Here is a 22921-nt window from a genome sequence, read left to right as displayed (position 1 = left end):
CACCAAGCGACCATAGCGCGTAAAAGAGTAAAAACTGTCGCGAAACAAAAGCGCTGGCTAAACGGGATTTGAGAATTCGCAGCGTATATGGATTTAAGAACAGAAAGGAAGTAGGTGTCCAAAGATTCAAGAACGCGAGAGTTCTAGAAGTATGTTGATGCGGTAAACATACTAAAATTTATGAATAGAAAAATAATTGTTTATACATTCAAATAATAGTGTGTTTAGACAAATAGACAAAACAGATGTGTTTAAGCATCCAAATGAAAAACAAATAGTTTTAACAGGGTGCTAGTAAAAATATTAATACAATTTTGCTAAAAGGACCAATTCTGAATTATTCAAAGAATCAAAATTTTATGCGTTCTGCATCCCACATGTACTAATTGTTTCATATCTATTTCTAGAGAGTAGTAACTTGGATTAATGAATTGCGTGTGGATTACGTTACTTCGGTTAGGTTACTTCAAAGAAAATTATTTATCAGTAAGAGCAAAGTTTCGCTAGCTTCCCTTATTAGTTTCAAGTTGTCTTGCATTGCACCAAGTTTAACCAACGTTGCAAGAATTATAACGAGGAATTTGTTTGCTTATTGTGTGATGTGTAGTAAGTATATCTCATATATAAAAGATAAAAAAAGAAAATTTGCGATTAGTTTATGTAGTTAATAATTATAGTCTTCAAATGCATTGTTTATTAAATTATTTTATGTGTACTCGTTACAACTCTTATATTATACAATATATAATATTAGAAAAATCTTTCAGTTGTAGTAATACTTAAAATAACTTATAACTTCGTAAAAGTATCAAATAAACCAAAGAAGTTCTTTCAAATAACAAAGCCAGGACAGTATACTAATAGAGCTGAAAATCAGCGTGTAAACTTAATATATTCAAAGAACTTTATCAACCTAGAACAACTTCGACGTTCTCAATGACGGCATTGATCACCGTGAAAAGTTGTGAGAAAGCCACTTTGACGACGAAAACTTTGGATAAGAAAAAGTGATTGACGTGTACGTTCATGAAAACTCGAGAGCGGTGGCCGATGAAACTCTAACGGAACGTCACTATCGATCATCGTAATCTTCCTCTACTCACTTCACTTCCTTATCATCCTCTAATCATCTTAAGTGCCGAAAATTACCGCCCAGCAATATGACCGAACGATTAATATACTCCTATCTAATTTCAAAGAAACATAAAACTAGATAGACAAGTAGATTGTATCAAGCAAGAAGTTATTCATGTTTTAAGTAAGTAAATGTCAAGTTATTTAATTCGAAACATTGTTTAAAACTTAGTTTAGAATTAATTATAGACATATGTAAATAATTCATAAAAAAATTAATTAATAAAAAAGAATATATATATTATATTAATTTAAATTATTGTTATAATAACAGCTCTACTGGTTTTATGCAAGAATTTTTTAATTACAATGTTCAATATTTGCAAATAAATAAAAATTTAACAAATTTGTTAAATTTGCATTGTCAAATGCCGTACTTTTTATGATTATGTTATAATATAATATTCATAATTTCTTTTAAGAAAATATATATTCTGCTTAATGTGAAATTTATGCATTTCCTTTTATCTTTTATATATACATTTCAATATAAATATAAAAGCTTTTTCTCATTACTACTAACGTACATACATAGAAAAAATGGTTTTTTGCAATTTGTTTTTGCATTTTTGCAGATGAAGTAGAGCGAGAAATAGAATTGTATACATGGATAGGAAATAATTTGGATTTAATTGTTCAAACATTTTTGTTCGAAAATAATATAACAATATCACCCACGAATACATATTCACAGATATATATTTTTTATAATTAAAAAAATGTTATACAGAATATTCGTTAAGTATTGATAAAACTCTCGCATAAGGATAGAGTGAACTAAACTGAGTCGAAAAGTCCTGTACTATTTTACAATTTTCACAATAGTTAACAAGATATTAATTACTAAAATTCGCCGAATATTTGTTTTCAATCATTTTTTATTCAAGTACTATCAAGTTTACAGAAAAACAGCAAGAGACAAAAATTATTTATTTTTTTTTTATAAAACTAAGAATTTTTTCAGAATTTTTTATCAACTTTTGAATACTACATTTTTTTATATTGATAACTATTTTTACCAATATGAGAAAATGTGGTACCAAAAAATTTTTTTTTAATTCTCAGAGCTCTATGAGAAGAAAATAAACAATTTTTGTCACTTACTATTTCTCTGTAAAGTTTTGATAGTACTTGAGTAAAAAATTATTGAAAACCAATATTCGGCAATTTTTAGTAATTAATGTCTTGTTAACTATTATGAAAATTATATTAGGTGTTAAACTTAATTCCTGCCGTTTTTCGTCTCCAAAATTGATTTGTTTCGAAGAGACATACTTAATCAAAGTATTATTAATAAAGTATTATTAATTAGTAATAAAGTTGAAAATGGAGGAAATTACTTTGATTAAGGTATTCGTTGATCTTCCCTTCGAAACAAATCAATTTTGGAGACAAAAAACGGCAGGAATTAAGTTTAACACTTAATATAATGTTATATATATGTATTAAATTATACTATTCCGAATATATCAATTAATTAAATATGAAATGACCTTCCAAAATACATATTATGATCTGAAGAGCAATATCTCTTCCTTGTTAATCAACAAGGAAGAGATATTGTTTATATTTACATTATGAAATTGCTCTGTTCGAATCAACGAATCAAACGCCAGTCATTAGTAAAGTTGGCTAATTCATGTCAATTTCTATAAAAACAATATTTCGATCACAATTCATGCGCCCAGAGAACGATATTAATAATTTATATGTTAAATTATTTATTGTCGTTATGTTGAGACCTCACAAATATATACACTGCAATGTTTCTTCGGAGAGAAAATATGTATTTCGTGATTGCAGGAATATTTTTAAATGGTTTTTCAAATTTATATCTTTCTTTCACAGTTTAACTGTCAAAAATTTATGTTAAAATGTTCAGTTAATTAACACTTTTTTAATTTCAACGTTAAATTTATTATCTAACTAAATTTAATACTAACAATTAATTACAAAAGTTTGCTGTAAACTAATTAAGAGAGAAAAAGAGAGAGAGAGAGAGACGCATTCGCTTTTTTAAATTATGTTTTTACATTCGAGCTTATTTCTCGTTTCGAATTTTTATCCGATATTCTTCAAAATACCTAACAAAATTAACATCGGAAATTAACATGGCACTTTGTTAATCAATTTACTGTAATCTATTATTCACAAGAGAAGAATGCAGATATTTCATTGAACGTGCAGATCTTTTGTATTCGGAAATTATCTCGAATCTGGAACCACCTACGACAATTACAATACGACAAACATATTTTTATTATCGCTATTTTTCTTTAAATTGAAGAATTTTACGTTCGATTTTACTACATCACGATTTATAGTAGATGGAAACGACATTAGATTTCTATTTATAATACAATAAATTTTTGCCCAATAAGTATATTTTTACGATATCGCCAGAATTCTTTAAGTTAATAATCTGAGCTACATAACATGTGTAACGAAATCGACGGTTTTTATATTTTTAAAACATTATATATATTAGATATTGACTGAAAAATAATAATTTAGAAAAGTTTATTTTTATCTTCTATTGATTATTCACTGGTTCCGCAATATGAGTTTAACACTCGTAGATTGGAATTGACTATTCTGTCATTGATCGATTTTTAGCCAAGTCTAGTTAACCTCGAGCTCAAAGGGATGTGAAACGAAGGGTGGTGCAAAAGAGAAGGGAAGGGAATGAATTCCGCCAGTTTTTAGTATCTATGGATACCCGAGAAAAGAATTTGATATGGATCGGAAATTGCGAATTCTGTTATCAAATACATTTTTTACGAACGTGATGTAGTTCTTTGTAATGTCATTCAAATTGATATGGCAATAATTGATGCAAAAATATCTGGCATCTCTCATAATAAATTCATCTAAATCATTAATACCATATTAATTATCGCATTTTTACTTATTTTACGAAGTAAGGTTTGGTATTTTTACGAAAGCAATTTTTCTCTTCGTGATATTTTATTCAATCAACGGTGAATTAAAAATATCAAAGACAAAATAAATGAAAAATTTATTCCGTCATACTATTTTATACTTTTTCGATCGTTTTATTGCTGTTTTCAAATAACACACTTATAAAATTTAATTTTAAATCAAATTAAAAAATTCATTAATTAACGTGTGTATGCAATATTTGTGTATCACATTTGATATTTACATACTACATATTTCAACAAATAAATTATTTTTCCTATTTTTAAAAAGAAAATGATATTTTTATCGTTTTGATTATTAAAACAATAATTACACAGATTTACAAAAAAAAACATTTTTTTTATCCAGAAACGGCAGTATGTAATCCCGAAGGTTTTTGGCACGCTAAAACCAAATCCATAGTCAAAATTGCTCCATTACATCAGGTTTCCAAGATATTCTAATCCAAAAGTGTCAAAAAGGCCTCTTTCGGGCATTTTTAGATTAAAATTAATATCTCGTTAACCTGATGTGATGAAGCAATTTTGGCTATGGATTCGAGTTTGGCATAAAAAAATCTACGAAAATCACCTATGATTATAAATAGATCAACACAGTAACATAAAAAAAATTAGATGTAAATTGCAAGTATGTCCACCTTTAAGGCGTCTCCAAACGATATGATCAATGTATACGTCAACTTTGCACACAATTATACTTATTCATATTGAATGTAGTCAATATTTAGTGAATGTATGCAAAGTTGATGTATACATATCGATTGGAGACGCCTTAAGGCCGGTGGACACAGTTGGAATATATCTAATTTTTTTCATATTACTCAGTTGATCCATTTATAATCATAGATAATTTTTATAGATTTTTTTATGCCGAATTCGAATCCGTAGCCAAAATTACTCCATCACATCAGGTTAACGAGATATTTTTTTAATCTAAAAATGCTCGAAATAGGCCTTTTTGGCACTTTTGGATTAGAATATCTCGGAAACCTGACGTGATGGAACAATTTTGGCTACGGATTTGGTTTTAGCATGCCAAAAATCTTCGGGATAACATACTGCCGTTTCTGGGTTAAAATCCATGTCGGCCTGTGTTATATATTTATTTAGGATTCTAATATTTTTGTTGTCGCTATTCCATTTTTAATAGAATGATCTTTAATATGATGGGACACATCCTGCACAAGATATTGATTAGTGATTGTTCTTTGTATTTATAAAAAAATAAGGAAAATTATTAAGCATATGAAATATGAAAAGCAAAAGAGGTAGATTGCTGTTTTGCTTGAAATATAAAATTTCTGGTAAAAATTACAAACTATATAAATTTTTTATGAGCAAAAAATAACATAAAAATTTTCATAGGAGATTTACAGGAGCAGAAAATTATCAAGGATGTTTTATGTAAAATTATAGTTTAAAAATGCTGCTGTATTTCTTGTCTAGAGAATGGAAGTAATTATTGTAATTGCCATTACTTAGTTACTTTATTGTAATCACAATTTAATAATGACGTTACGACTTTTTATGATGATAATGTAACAAAGTTGGAGCAATCAATAGTTACTTATTAAGGTTGGAAAAGTAATTCGTTACTGAAAAAAATGACTCGTAATTTGTAATTCGTTATACTTTTTAAATTTTAATGTAACTTATAACAGAATAACTTTATGGCGTTATTGATCGTTACTTATTACTTTTTTCAATAAGTAACACGTAATGATGACGATTTACTTTTTAAAGTGACTTTCCTTAGCGTCGTAACCTCAGTGTTTAGTTAGTCATCATTACAGTCATAAAAAATTGCAATATCATTATCGAATTGTTATTATAAAAAGTAACTGTAAAAGTAACGGAAAAGTAACTCTTCCATTCCCTGTTTTTTTTTTATACACGAATCTGCATAAGATTTATGGAAAATATTTTACAGCAAAAAATTAAACATTGTTATCGTTTGTACCACGTATCGTAAAGCGTATGCAAGGAACTTTTTTATTAGTGCGCATATAAAGGGTCGTGTTGAATATTTCTTTTTTTCTCCTTTTTATCATCAGGCTGTGACAAATGATAGTCAAGTCCAGAATTTTTGGCAAATTCCAGCGACCAACATTATTATTCTGTTGGCGAAGTTGACGAAGAACTGTAATAAAGTCCGTAGGTTTGTGAGGGCTTGAAAACTCAAATGTGATTCTCTGTCGCAGTCACGTGATATCGAAAGAAAATTCATATAGGAATTCATATAAGAAAGAAAATTGATATAGTGAAACAAAAAGATGAATCGAACTACTTAATCGAAATCGTTATTCCATTTTGTCAGGATGATGACTGTGAACATATTATAGCCACAATAATAAAAAATAAAACATATTATAAAAAATCTTGAAATTTTAAACTCTTTTATTATCAAAGTACTAACGTTCTAATAATATATATTATATGTGACTCCAAAATTAACAAATGCCTTCTGATAAAACAAAAATTCAACAAGTATAAAATAAAAACATATTTTATATTTTCAACAAAATTTGACATATAATTATTAATGTTAATAGAATTGGAATTTTATATATAATATATATATATATATATATATATATGAGTTAAATTATATCATCTCTTATTAGTTAAATTATAGATGTCTAACGTGAAATTTGTTTTAGGACTTTATAAACTATTTATTCATGTAAAAGACATAAGATTTATGTAGTTATTTAAAATAATAGTTATTATTTGAAAGATAAATCAAACGCCCGATTATCTTAAAAGCTTATTCATCCGGAATTAAAATCTCATTGTATTCGTGCTTTATTTGGAAAGATCGATATTCTGGTCGCCGGGATGTGCCAGGGATTAGTATCATTGACTGTGTAGTTACATTGGTAAAAAGCCTCTCGATAAGGACTATCATGTCAAGCGTAAAAAAGCCGACTGACAAAATTCCAAAGAGACAGATCAGAATTTGTGGAGTTCGACAGACGTTTTCCAACCACTGAACTCATCTTTCATCTCGGCACATGTAATGCCAGCCACGTTCAATTGACACGAGCATATCGACAAAATTTTACGCAGAAAAACTGCAGAGTACGATATAGGAGGATATTTCTAATTGTGAGTCACGTATCGGCGAACGTGATATAGACAGGACTCAAATTGTTCGCGAAAGTGGTTTGAAGCGTGCCAGTAAAGTAATTAGTTACAACGTGCACCGGAAATAATTCTACTGACATGTTGCTCTTGTCATTGCAACATAATACTTTCTTTTGACGGGAATTTATAACTCAGAGGCGCATCTATAATTTAGCTCTTCTTGCGCGCATTCAATTTTACTTCCTCGTGCGATGAGAGAAGTTAATTTATTCTAGCAGTTGAAGGTATTGTTTTAACCGTAATTATCCGTTTCTCAATTAGATTTATAGTTTAGAGAATAAAGTTTTGATAAGATTTTATTGTATCGTAAAAAGCTGTCATTAGATTTTAAGTGTGTATCTTCTAATTACTTGTCTTCTACATAAAAGGATTCCTAAAAAATAGAACGTATATAAAATTTAATAAAAATAGTACTTGAATTTTTTCTATATGGAAATTGTTTGATTGAAAAGTAAAAGAATTCAAAAGTACTCTCGGCATTGATTGTATAACATCGTGTTTGCATTCTAAAATGCACGTACAAACGATTTAATTGTTATTGAAAGTTTCTTTTTCTTGATTTTACCGGTTTTTTTTTTATATTCTAACTAAAAAATGTTTCAACATGGGAATGTATTCGTTGCTGGAAGTAGCACTTCTGCTTGAGTAAGATTCATGGAATCATAGTAAATTCATATAAGTCAGTCTCCATCCCCTGGCTCCTTTTTATTCACGCCGGGAATTTATCTCGCGAACTTAAAAGAGAGAAGTCTGCGTCGCCGCGGGCAACTCAATGTAGTACTCAGCGGTACGAAGTGCGGTATAAATTCTGTGAATCGTAGATAAATTGGGATTAACATGTTACTATATAGCATAGAATTACAGACTTACAGTCAAGTCATACTTTAGAAACGTTTATTTTCAACTGAACTTTAATGTCAAATTGAAATTTTTTCCTAAACTCCAATATGTACAAATGAATATGCTTTTATGGGATAAATAATTTTAAACTAGATTTTTTCTTTTGTTCAGAGGAATAAGAAATCGAATTAATCCTTGCCCTTTGTTTCTAAAGTTAACTAAGTTAAATAAGTTAATTTTAAATAAAAACATCTGAATGTGCGATTAAAGTAAATTAAATTAAATTAAATTAAATTTTAAGCTTGAAATAAGAATTACGTTGGAGTTTTAATTTGCATTGTTAAATATCATATTATATTCAAACTCTTTATTGAATTTGGACTAAAATGATAGGTATAATCAAGAGAATACTTCAATACATTAACATAAATCTTGTTTGAGCCTTCTGCAAAGCACCTTGTATTAATTTACTGAGGGGATGAGAATACCATCCTTTATCGTGTTTAATTATACTCTATCATATTACAAGTTTTAATTATTCTCTTAATTATGTGATTAATAAAGGAAAGTTGTCGGATGTAATAGCTTTCCGTCGTTCCGCGTAGACCACGAAATTGGATCGCGTTATCACGGTTAAGCGACACGTTGCACGATCTTGAAGAATCACCTTCGTGTCCGCAATTGCCAAAAGTCCCACCTTTTGATTTCGCGCGACGCGACACTCGTTCGTAGCCATTTATTTCCCATGTTTCCTGACAAGCAATTGCCTTCGCTTCCCATTCAGCGCTACGACTGTGCGCCTGGGAACAGTTATCACGTGAAAATCGTAAATCATCAAGTACCAGTGGGAGTCGTAGATTTTTATAAATTCTTTTGTGTGCGCAATATTCATCAGGCCTGTATCGCTATTATTACATACTGTTCTTAAATATTACATTAATTTATATCCTTTCTTCTGCACGTTATTATTTACAATTAGAAATCGATCACTCTTTGGAAGAATTTATTATTTATCTGTAGTTAAAAATTGGAACAGTTCTATTGTTCTTTATTTTTGTCTTTAAAATTTCCTCTCTTTTTCTCTCTTTTTGTCTACTCCTGTTTACTTAAAAGATCTAATTCATATAAAATCTACAGTTAATTTTATATATCTATAAGGCGTCGTCTACAATACACGGTCTGTGATTGGTCAATTTCTTACTCTTACTTCTTACTCCGTGTATTGTAGACGGGCCTTTAAAGTCTATGCCATTAATCTTAAGCATTTTAATAAAAATTAAAATGTTCAGATTTTGCAAAATTACAATAAATTTATATTTTTACATGTCGATATTTATTAAAATCTCTTGTATTACTTTTATAATTTAAAAGTATGATCTAAAAGAATCGACATATTTTAGCTTTATATTATTGAAAATCTTATATATTTATTATGCTGTTTAAGAACAGAAACTCATGTTTTACGGAAGCCTTTTAAATTAAATTCATTAGAAATGCGTATCAATATTGCGAGTACGTTTAATTTATGGTCGTTGATTGGTCGTTGAACAAATTTGTTTTCTATTTTTCACGTCGGAACGAATACATCTTTCTCAAAGTGAATAATGCATGCTCAAATCCGGTGTTTGGATTTATTTCTCGCGCGTTCGAGCGAGAACGGTTACCTCGCCAGAAGAACACACCTTCTTGAACGAAGATCTATGGATTCAACGGCATGAATCTCTTTTTTTGGTCTTCAGTCTCTTTCAAAACTCGCTCAGGATGCCGAACACTTTGGAACGATGCCATGATTTAAGAGCCATCACGTCTCATTGACTGATAGCTTTCTGTATCTTACAGCTCGTTCATCATGTCGGACATAACTGATACCTACTCGAATAATTCAGATAACAGGTAACGATTAATCGTAAATTATGTACTTATAAGAATTGATAGGCACTTTGTGATGTCGACGAGAGTTATAAAAGTTTGATGAGCTCTTTTTACCGATATTTAAAACGTTTAATATGGATGATTAATCTTTTTATTCTTTTTGAGCTTCTGATGCTTGTATTTTAGCAACTATAAATTATATTTTAATAATTCTAATTTAACATATCTTAATATTATAATTTCAAATATCCCGTCGCTATATATATTTCTACATTATTACATGAATGTAATACATTTATTGACTGTAGATCTCTCATACGAGAGAGATAATAATCCAAATATGCGTGTGTTGTGTATGTGTGTGTTTGACGAAATAATGTTCTAAACGAGACTAAATATGTTCGCCAAATCCAGCTTATGACGCCAAAACCCGTCAATTTATTTGCTAAATGACAATTACATTGCACATATTAATTCAGTTCAATCATATTTTTTAATAATAAAGCTTATGCCATTTTACTCGTCATAATTTTTTGCCATGACATGAACAAGATTTATTGGTTGACAGAATAATCTGTTAACAATGTTATTACAGTTTCATTGCATAAATAATTATTGATTATTTATGCAATAGACCACGTGTGACAAAATATGTATTTATTCATAATGTGTAACGGATTTTCAGCTTGCGCATAATGCATTCATAAATGCACTGCCTTCTTTCCACCTCATAGTGATACATTTTACGCTACTTAATTTTCTCGTTACACTTACGTAGACATGCACATAAACACAGCAAGTTATCTTCGAAAAAATTTCATTCATATATGTCATAAGTTCATCGGAGACACATGATATTTAAATAATCTGAAGTTGCAATATAATGCATTCCGGATTTATGCAGCCATTCGAAGAATTTCTTCATATAGAAATACACAACGCACATGCATTTGCGTGATGTTTGCTTCACCATATTTAAATCATCTGAGCATATCAGAGAATAGTATTCTCGAGTTTCTCGCTCGACGTTCTCTGCGAACAGACGTTTTCACGAATTTCGCTGAATATGCACGATAAAATCTCATAACTAACACAAGTGAGTTTGTGAATATTCGTGAAATTAAATCGTAAATACAAATCGTTGGTATCGCTTGGAAATCAATAAAATTTACGTGCCGCATACATTTGTTTCTCAAAAATTTTCATGTATTTTGTAACTGATTACACATACATGTCGATGGAACTCTCATCTCATTTTACGGAATATTTAAAGAATTCAATCAATGAAATAAAGAAATGTATTCAAAAATTTCGTTTATTGTGTTCTTCTGTCGTGTTCATAGAGATCTACAACTATATAGAATACATATATATACAATTCAAAATGCTTATAAATAATTTGGAGAAATAAAAAAAGGGCTTGAAAATAAATCCTTAATTTAATTTCCATCATTTTATTAAAATAATTCTATATCATTTTCTCTTATGACACAATTCTTTAACTGTATACTTACGGAAATAATTTTTTGCGGCACTGCTTAAAAATTAAGCAGAGTGATACATTTACATTAAATAGTCGGATATTTCACGATATTTAAGAGATTAACGATTATATTGCGAAGAGAGGGACGAAACTCATCCGCCTCTGTGAGAAAGACGATGTCTTAGTCGACGTTGAGTGTACTCCTTTCCAAGTCGACCGAGCTTGCTCAAAAGCTACATTCAGCGAAATGTAATTGACTTCGAAACATTATTAAACGAATGCTGGTTATTATAGCGCAAAATATAAACTATGTGTCAAATAATAGAAGCAACTTGATACTGTTAAATGCGTTGCACTTCATAATTATATATGTATATATAATTATTACAATATAGTTTGAGCTGATAATATGCTTTTTCTAATAATAATATCTTTGTAATGTTCGCATTAAATGTCAAGCTCGTTATGGACGACTATTCATAGATTTACAAAACAAATATGAGAAATTTATAATTTTTATAATAAATGTCTAGCTATCTCAAATAATTTTTATTAATCTCATAAATATTTTCTTAATACAATCTTTATTTAAAATGAATTAAGTTAATATTTCTAAATATAAATATAATTGCCCAACGATTATATTATATCTTATTTTTATTATTGTGTTTGTTATCACTGATAAAGAAATAAAAAAAATAAAAAATAAGTGAAAGCACTAATTAAAAATTGAAATCATAATTTCTAAGTTATAAATTAATATTATTAATTTATAATCGTCGGGCTCGTTAAATCCATCCTACAAGCTACGACGTTACACGGTTCGTAATTAAAGAATCATGTGCAATTTTCAATTCGATATGGAAATGCACTTGCACTGGACATTTACGTTTTCCATGCACCTACTTAAGACAAACAGTCGATAAACAAAACAGTCATAAACTATCTGCTCATAGAATCTTTAATTATTAATAAAGAAATATAATATAATAATTTCTTTCAAATTTTATTGAACTGTCAAAGCAAATTATATTTCTATTGATTAATATAATTTGCTTTGACGGATCAATAAAATTTAAAAGAAATTATTACATTGTATTTTAATAATTAAAGATTCTATTAGCGGATAGTTTATGACTGTTTTGTTTATCGACTGTTTGTCCTAAGTAGGTGAAAACGTAATTGTCCAACGCACACAAGTGCATTTCCATATCGAATTGAGAATTACACAGGATTCCTTAATTACGAACCGTGTAACGTCGTAGCTTGTAGGATGGATCTAACGAGCACGACCGAGTTGCACACAACGAAACGAACTTTATGGTAACTTCACAGTCGGATTTCATCCATCACGACAGTTACCTGCGCAAATCTCTGTCGAATAGAGAGGGAATAGAGTGAAAAACGTGCGCGTGAAACTCCAGCGGCATAATTCTTGTTAAAACGAAAAGAGAAACATTCGAAATAATTTTTCAGTAACTCTAAGTGCATTATAACTTGTTAGCACAGAAAAGAAATAAATATTCTTTATTGTCCTTATTTCTAAAAGTTCTCTGAATTTTTTCCAAATAATGAAAATATATCTATATTTAATCTATACAGGATACTATATTATAATCATAAGTACTGCCCAATATTTTAAAAGTTGTTTTTTTTAGGTCATTTTATGAAGAAACGTTTATACCTAATACGAAATGTAATATGGTTTCTAAAATTATCTTTTTTTTAATAGTTGTTAAACTATAAAAGATTAAAAAATTTAGAAAAATTAATTTCTTTATTTCTAATCTTAATTTCTAGTCTAAATATTTTTGAGATATTTTTTTTATTTGATATTGATATTTCTTTTTTAGTGACATTTTTCTTTTTTTATGCTTTGCTTACAAATTTAAAGCAGTAATGTATTATAAACTTTATTTTAATGTTTTACAAAACGGCGATTAAGTATACGTAAGAACGTAAAGATAACTTCCTTCCTGAGTTTTATTTACTCTCTGAAACTTGTAGAGTGAATCAGAAAAGTGAAATCTCACTCTTATAAAAATTGAAAATTAAGTTACTCGAACGGTAGATATTAAAGGTGACTTTAAACGATATGGCTAATATACGCCAACTTTTGCTATATAGGATTTAGTTTACATTCGCTAAATATTGGCCCACATTCATATTGATATTATGCATATATGTATATGTGATAATATTTGTTTTTGACGTACATTGGCCATGTCGCTGCTTTTAAATTTCAGAAACAAATGCGGGTGTATGTGGCTGACTAATAGAGTGCCTAAGGGTAGTAACTTAAATGCACAATTGTGGAAATTGCACCTTACTTTTGTTCGCCGTTTCGGGAAGCGTTTTTAAATGATGTTCTGATAAATAAGTGTTCTCTTTATTATTATATATCGTTATCGTGCAGTGGAAGAGTATCTTGGCACTTTTCTCTCGTTTCAGGACATATCGGAGTACAAATGTGAAAATGGCAAGACGCCCACTTACGTTCCCCACAAACCGGTAACTGGTGTGATAGGCGCCGCATTCAGCGTGGTCTCTATTATGGTCGCTAACATCTTGCGGCTCTTTAAGGTAATTGTCCGTACAATCTAACTAATTCGAATATACGAATTTGGAATCTTCATTTATAGTGCACTAATAAGAGGTTTATTCTATAACTTTTAACGACTACAACGTTACACTCGTTTGAATTACAGAATGAGCTCCTAAGTTTAACTTAATAGTTAATCTTCGTTTTGTTTTAAAAAAGAGATATTAAAATAATAAAGATACGATAGAAGATTTTGCTTCTTTCGATAATATGTATTCATTTCTTTAAACATTCCATACATTTCTTTTTAGTTTATTTAAAATTTAAGGTGAAAGGAGTAGGTATACAACATATATATTGCATAAATGATAATTCTTCATAATTATTAATTATTGTATTTCAAATTTACTTTGTATAAGTTTAAATATATCGCGATCATATACAATTATACACGCTATTTTTATATTGATATTTTTATACGATGTTTATAATAACAAATTGGACACTATCTCATGTAAAGTTAAAGACGTAAAAAGAATTTGAAAGATTACAACTCGTATTAGTTCGACGAGAATAAATCAATTAAGAAAAATAAATCTATTTTCAATTAAAGCGAATCTCAGTGCTTAAGTTAACACCGAGGGAGTAACCACTAGCTGAAATATTGTCCCACAGATTACATGATTTCATCTGATTACAAATAATTCTTTTCACTACTATGAAGTAATTTGATAAAATATACGATTTTATTTAATGTTATACAATGATTTCTCGTGGTTGCATATGTAATTATCGGATTATACATAGAGATTTTGTATAAATTTTATAATTATTTCGAGGATTCTGTTCCACGATTACATTAAGTGGTTACCCCCTCGGTTAACACACTAAAATCCGTTTTGATTAATAATTAATAAGTTTATTTCTTTTATGCTCGTTTCTACCAATGTAGATTAACTTTAATCTTGGTTTAATTTATTTTCCATTTCTTTTTAATTCTAACAATTTTTTAGAAACGATATAAATAGTAAATTAAATCGAGATTCAGATTAATCTACATTAGTAGAAATGTACATTAATAAAATGTTTAAAATAAGATTTTCTGAAAGCATGACATTCGTTATTTCTTTCGGCTTTATTCGCGCGATTCGATGTTGTTATGCCACGTGTGTCCGTCGAGATTGAGAAGCGAAAAATAGCCGGTTCGGAAAGGCAACTTCGTAGAAAGCACAGCCGGGTATCGGCAGGTGTTTGCAAGACATGTGAAAACGTAACTTCCTTTGATAGAAAGGTTACAAAAGATAAGTTTGAGAAAGAAAAAAAAGAAGAAAAAGAAATCGAAGGAGAAAGAGAGCAAGCAATTTCATCAGCTTTCGGAAAATGAGATGGCTGTGCCATATGCAAAACTTCCTGACCAGTAATGACATCGAACTATCAATCAACTATCCATAAGGATTAAAGCCGTGCAGAGCCATTCTCGCGGCATCGGCTTCGTCCTTACCAGACTCAGATAAGACCCCCCACGTTCATAACACCTTGAAAAATACGTCGTACAGCACAAGTTCGCTGAAAAGAGTCCGGTGATCCGCATGAAATCGGCTTGCGAAAGAAGCTCCTGCCGTTGTCGAGACGTTCTATCGATCCGCCGCCATCACCGACGTTGAACACACGAATGGATCTCGCAAACGTCGCAGCTCCTGTCAAAATACAAAATACGATTATGTCTCGCAGATTCCCACACGTAATTCAATTTTGAGATATCCTATTCAGTTTTCATCTTTTTACACAGCTTTTATATAATACATTATGATTGCACATGCCTTTGTTTAGTTTATGTTGACATTTTATAATATAAAATTGGATCGATGAGGATAAATCTAATTAAGTAAGAGAAATCTGATATATTCATCAATTATTAGCAGTTTTTAAGATTCTCACACGGAAAAAAGACTATTCTTAAATCAACCATAATATATTCATATATAAGCAAAAATATTATAATCTTGCTTCAAAGATATCAATCTTGATTTGATTAAATTTGTTTTGATGCAAGTATTACTTTGCACTTAATTCAAGACTTACTCTCAATTAAAAATCTTATATCAATACAAATTCAATCAAATCAAAATTGATATCTTTGAAGCAAGATTATAATATTTTTGTTTATGTATGAATATATTATGGTTGATTTAAGATTAGAAATAGTCTTTTTTTCTGTGTATTAATATCAAATTATTAAGACTCTTATAAGATGCTTATTAGCATCAATATTATTATTAAATTGCTTGTCAGTTTAATATGTGATATTACTACTCTAGTTCTATCCATAATTTCGTTTCAAGAATAAAAAATATTTTGGCATGCGATTTGTAGAATTGCGGATATGTATATCAATTCATACTGAAATATTTAAGCATTACGACCTTTATTTTAAATTATTTTAGAATAAAAGTCGTAATGCTTAAATATTTCAGTATAAATTGATATACATATATATGTAATACTGTGAATAATAATTTAATTGTTTGTGTATATTGATCTGCGGATAAGGCACAGAATTTAAAACTTTATTTTTCTTTTTATACTAACAATATATTTATTATAGTTAATCCTTTTATGTGAAGATATCTTTTTGTTGTGTTTTGATCAATAAAATTGAATCTGAACGGTTATATTATACGACAAGAATTTAGAGTTGCCGAGACTGATCGCGTACGAGTATTAAACTCTCGAGTTATTTCAACGCAGTTATATCAAGATAAGAAGACTTACTTGCGAAAAGCACTGCTGCACAAGTCGTACTGAGAATTTTATTATACACTCTTTTATCGTCCTTCTCATTATTTTCTAACGACCCACTTGAGTTTGAAAACTACTTCCTTTTCTATTTATCGGTGGAAGCCAAGTGTCCTTTTCAGTTCACTTTCCGCCGACATATTTTCACTGTGGACAAAGTCATTCGCGGCATATTTTTACAATTCTCTCCACTGTGTGATTTACGATTTTATGCAAGGAAGTTCACATACATCATGCGGAAAATACTCCAAAAATATCTAATGGGATTCTCTGTGATTTAATATATCTCAATATAATTTCAAAATCCTTACAAGATTAACCCATAACATATTACACGCTAGCAAATATACACAGATAGTAATACTAATTATAATTATATTATCAAACAATATAATTATAATTATATTGTTTTAGTTATGAAGAGAATAACTAAGAGATAGTATTATATAGATTTTAATACTTTTTTACGTAAGTTTTGAGATCAATTTTTTATAAATTTGACAATTGAATCAACGAATGGATTTTATTGTCTTTTTTATAATCTTATATATTTTCTATATATTATATATTCTATAATTAAATTAATTTATCTATTCTATAAATAAAATAAATATTTTACTATATTGTAGTAAAAAATTTTATTAAGCACTAAACGAAGTTTAGTACATATAAATATGTGTATATCAATTTTTTAATTCGCTTCTTGGGACAATATTGTTTAATAATATTTACTACATGAAAATAAAAAAAATTAATAAGTAGCAATGAGAAAAGCGATGTAAAGACTTGCATTTGATTTAATTTCAATTTCGTGCAGATGCAATATTATAGTATATTATAGTATTCAATATTATATTCAATATTCAATTATATTCAATATTATAGTATATTATAGTATTCAATATTATTCAATATTATAGTATTATCATTAAACGATCAAACCGAGCTCATGAAATATTATTATGGCACATTATAACACGTTTAAGTTTGCAAATTTTATAATTACAAAATTGTGTAATTATAAACGAGATGCATTTTGATGAAAAACTTAAACGCTAAGTGTTAATATAATATATTAGGAGAATGGCCGTTATTTTACTCGTTATTTAACCTTGAGTTAATCTTCGCCACTTGGTAAACCTTCGCGCGTCGCATTCAATTTACATAGCAAACGTAACTCGTTCGTTAGGAATAAAGCCGGTATGGAGCCGCTCGTTGCACTCGATGGTTATGCGGCGCTCTTCCTTTGTACACCATGGAACGCAATTAACCCTTTGTGCCTCGTGCATATTCGTATTATGTCAATTGCTCATAGTAAAAAGCAAATTTTAAAGTCTATCAATATAACAAAGGATAGGACAAGATGAACGTATTATACCAGCAAACATACTATATAATACTACTAATTATAATTATATTACCGTCGTTTTACGAAGAAAATAATCAAGAAATAATGTTACAATTTTTAATTCTTTTTTAATATAAATTTTAGAATTTTTTTATTGTGAAAATACAACCTGAGAATTAAAGTTATCATCTTGTTCGTATACATGAGTATCCCAAAAAGGTCGGCATCTGAATATCTCGGAAAATATAAGTTTTACAGAAAAGTGTTTTAGATAAAAGTGTTTTAGATAAAAGGATTTAAAAACATCTATTTACGGATCTTATCAGTTTGACCTTGGATGGCGTCGCCACTTGAAACACTTTTCTGTAAAATTTATATTTTCCGAGATATTCAAATGTCCCGATATTTTTGGGACACTCTATATATAGAGTGTTCGGAAAATTGCGAATCAAAATACTGTGGTAAGAAAGTTTCGAAAAAATTAAATAAATATATAAAAGAGTTATGTGTACATTTTTATTTTAAGCAATAGTAAAATAAAGACGTTTTAAGTATGACCAATTACGGAATAATTATATTATAACGATTTATTTTATAAAATGTCCTATTTATTCGGCCAATTGTCGTTTATTCATTCGTTCTGATTCTTTTTCTTGCAGAACAGTTCTAATTATTCTAGTCGATTCTGACGGCGAGTTGTGCATTGCATCTCGAATCGGAATAACGCTCATTAGAATTGCAACGAGCCGTTTATTGAATCACTTCATCAAAAATGAAAATCGTCGAGAAAGCTGCTCCGAGATTATTATTAATAAATTTGTTAGGGAATGTAGCGATATACTTTGAAAGTGAGAGAGAGAGAGAGAGAGAAACGAGGGGGAAGTCTTGAAAGTTACGTTGAGCATTTTGTGCAGAAAATTGAGTGTTCTTCAAACATGAATTATTTATTAATAAATGCGGGGCTTTGAGATCTTTGAAATTATTGCAACTATTATCTTAATTAAGTGTTAATTAATACTTTATTTAATAAAATCGCTTGTTATTTAAAAATCTTGTGTGTGTGTGTGCGCGCGCGCGCGCGCGTGTGTGTGCACGCGTGCTATACTTTTTTCTATTTATTGATTTATATATATTTTATGTAATAGTTGTTACTTTTTAAAAAGTAAATTCAATTATTTTTTATTAATTAAATCATTTAGGTAGATATTTGTGTTTTGAATTTTAACCGTGACAGTTGCAACCGCAGTGCGGGAGGTGAAACATTAATTGAGTTCAAAATCAATTAAACTCTAAATTATAACCGAAGGTGTAAATGAATAATTTGCGTAGAATTATGTACAACTTATTTATTTAGTTTTCCATTCAACCATGATATATTTAATACATAATTAATTGCATCAGGGGACATATTGAAATACATTATCCAATAAACTTTTTCATTTTCAAATAGAGCTTATTGTTAGATAAATAACGCATATATGAGAAAAATGTCACGATTTATAAGTTATAATAAAATTAATGACACAAAAATTATAGAAAGTTCGGATAGGAAAGTGACAAAGGAAATACATATAAATGATATTTATTACATTGATGCATAGTTTCCATTTACGGAAATTCATCTCTGTTATGGAAATTACAGCGCTGTGTAAATGACATACTAAATGGCTTATGAAACAAGACAGTGAGTGTATCTAATAGAGATCTATTTGCTACTGGTTCGTAATTAGATATCGATTAATGAAATTGTTTGTGACATCAAACATTTTCATTAATCTCAGTTTTCTGTATCAAAAATTAATCTAATTAAAAAATCCTAATTAATAATTATATTTTCGTGCAGCAGTTTATTAGCTAAAATGTCTTTTGTATTTGTATATATTCAATTGTAAATTCGACTTTTGAATTTTTAACTTGGTGAGATCGAACTAGATAGAAAGAAAGAATTTAATCTAGCTCTAAATGAGTGACTCTAAAAATAATCATTACTGCGTTGATAACAACAGCAATGATTTCTATTTTCGGTATTTTTTCTCGAAGCAATAATTCATTATTTTCAGCATGCAGTTTTAGTGGGTAGTTAGGAAATCTTTGCAAATCATAGTACTTAATCCTCGCCTCGGTAACGTGATAGCACAATGCGAAATATTCATAATATGAGAGTCTTAATGCAAAACTATTCACAATATGAGGGTCTCAATGTTTCTGTCGACTTGTCAACTTTTTAATATGTCACAATCATTAGGTCCACATTAAGAAACTGTCTTACATCCATTTTACAATGACCAGGGATTACCACTCGGAGTAAATAACCGATATTTGGAATAAGACGTTAGCAATCTTTTAACTGCAGAAGAGTTTGAAGATTTATAGAACAGCGTATCAATTATGTTATTGTAAGTTTTTGTCCACTGGAGGATAGTTCTGTGAGAACCGAAATGTTTGGAAAATTTTTGTATGGCAAATTGTGAAAATAAAAATATAGTTGCACTGTCAGCGTACTAAGCTCATTGCCCCCTTTTATATATAGACACTCTGCTATTTCAAATTATAATTATTGAGCTTTGGAGATTTAGTTTGAATTTTTATTCAATATGTTTTAGATTTTAAAAGCGCTTTTTGTGTAATTGCATTCATGCATGAAACTGAAATATTCTTTTTTAACAAAAATGCGTCGAAGTGTAAATAGATTTTTAGTTTATTAAAAAAATACGTTTTCAAATATTTACGCTATGGAGATACAATTAAAAAAGTTTTAATATGTCTTAGCAAAAAGTGTTTATTTAATATAGCCAATAAGAGTGGATTTGAATAAAATTATAATTTTAGTGATTATAAAAATATTGGAACACTCTGTATAATTAATTGCTATTACCGTAAAAATACAAGATGTTTTCCTCCTGAGATGCGCAGTGTTGACCAATTAGAGAATTGCCACAAATACAAAAAGCAATATGGCTCCACCTACAAGAGTCGTCCGAAAAGTTTTGAACCTAACATAGAAACAAGTATTTTTTTAAGTCAAATTCAGTCTTATTTTTCGACATAGTCTCGTTTTAAGTTGATATACTTTTCCGGTTTCCCAGCGATGCTCTCACCCCTTTAACCCATTCAAATAATAGTTGGCGTCTTGCTCTGCAAAATAGATTTCTACAGATACGATGACCTGCTCGTTCGATAAAAATCTCTGTCCTCAAAACCAAACTTTAAGTCTAGGAAACAGGAAAAAGTCGTTGGGGGCAGATTTGGTGAATACGATGGGTGGTCAATCAATTCGAACTGTAATTCATGAATTTTTATCATGGCGACTGTCGAAGTATGAAACGGTGCGCCATCTTGATGGAACAGCACTTTCTTGTTCTCCAAATGCAGCTTCTTTTTGCAATTTCTGCCTTCAGCTTGTCAATCAATGATGTGTAGTACACCCCCGTTATATTTTTATCTTTTTCAAGATAGTCGATGAACACTATTCCAAAAAATAATCACCATCATCTTCTCGGCCGATGAAACCGTCTTCATCTTCTTCAAAGCAGATTCATCTTTCGCAGTCCACTGTTTTGATTGTTCCTTCGTCTCAGGAATGAAGTAGTGGATCCAAGTTTTATTAACAATTATTAATTTATATTTACGGCGCAAAAAATCCGACTCGTTTCGCTTAAACCGCTTCAACAGGGCCTTGGAAATGTTCATTCAAATGCGTTTTTGGTCCAGTGAGCAAGTGCGACATCCAACGCGCGGTTAGCTTATGCATGCCTAATTCTTCAGTCAATGTGGCTTTCCATTTACATCGATTCTCAGATAATTCTCGCGTATAACGTCATAACTCAATTGGATGCGCATTCCTTTTGCATTCCAACAAGTGAGATTCAACTATAAGTTTTTACTTATAAGATCGAGACCATGTGCTTTAGCAGAAAGCTATAATCTTAACATATTGTTTTATGACTTAAGTCTTAGGTTTTTAATAAGTCCGGATCTACAATAGGTGTTTTAAGCCTTAAGCCGTAAGAAATTGACCAATTACAGTCGAAGTGCGAGGAGAATAATCGATTGTGATTCGTCCATTTTTTATGGCTTAAGGTTTAAAAATCTGTTGTAGATCCGGGTTAACGCATAAGAACTATCTTATGACTTATGTCTTAAATACTATGCTAAGTAAACAAATTCAAGCCTATAACGATCGAAGCAGATCTTTCAACGCCTAAATAATTCAAAGTAAATTATATATATATTTACTTGCATATACAGGGTGTCTCAGAAATAGGATAGGAGCCGTATTAAAAAAGTATCCTGTGCTGGGGTGGAGATCCAGCTATTCTTATATATTTTGAGTCGTTGAATATGATTCCGACATCAAAACAGGACCATTCAAGGCAAATTTTCAATCTGGAGCGAAAAAATGGATCAAAAATGAGAAAAAATCGATCATTTTGTCGCTCTAGATTGAAAATATATCCTGGATAATCCTATTTTGATGTCAGATTCGTATTCAGCAACTCAAAATACATAAGAATAGCTGGGTTTCCACCCCAGCACAGGGTATTTTTTTTGTGGGCCTGTGTAATTATTAGTAGAATAAAGTCGCCTATTATGAGATACCTTTTTTTTAAAGGCTTGTAACTTATTTAATTTGTAACTTGAATTTCTATCTTTATGTCAAATTTATGAGAAATATATTTAAGTTTGATCGCCAAAAATTAACAGTCGATAATAGCTATGCTTGTTGTATGTGAAATTTTTAGTAAAAAATGCCGACTTTGATCATTTAAAAAAAGGATTCCTAATATGAGATATATATAATTATATAATTATATAAT

The 22921-nt window shown here is 29.5% G+C and overlaps 1 protein-coding gene across 1 annotated transcript in view; it reads left to right on the top strand.

Annotated features, from left to right (window-relative positions):
* Nucleotides 1-22921, top strand: part of LOC108764359 (metabotropic glutamate receptor 8) — a 138018-nt gene that overhangs the window by 63136 nt on the left and 51961 nt on the right. The window contains exon 4 of the mRNA XM_018512572.1: nucleotides 13870-14001. Within this exon, the coding sequence (XP_018368074.1) occupies nucleotides 13870-14001 (132 nt within the window). The remainder of the gene's footprint in view (nucleotides 1-13869; nucleotides 14002-22921) is intronic.

This window comes from Trachymyrmex cornetzi, unplaced genomic scaffold (genome assembly GCF_001594075.2).
Source record: "Trachymyrmex cornetzi isolate Tcor2-1 unplaced genomic scaffold, Tcor1.1 scaffold416, whole genome shotgun sequence".
Classification (NCBI taxonomy): Eukaryota; Metazoa; Arthropoda; class Insecta; order Hymenoptera; family Formicidae; genus Trachymyrmex; species Trachymyrmex cornetzi.
Note: the sequence above shows the minus strand (reverse complement) of the source record. Positions and strands in the feature narration are given on the sequence as shown.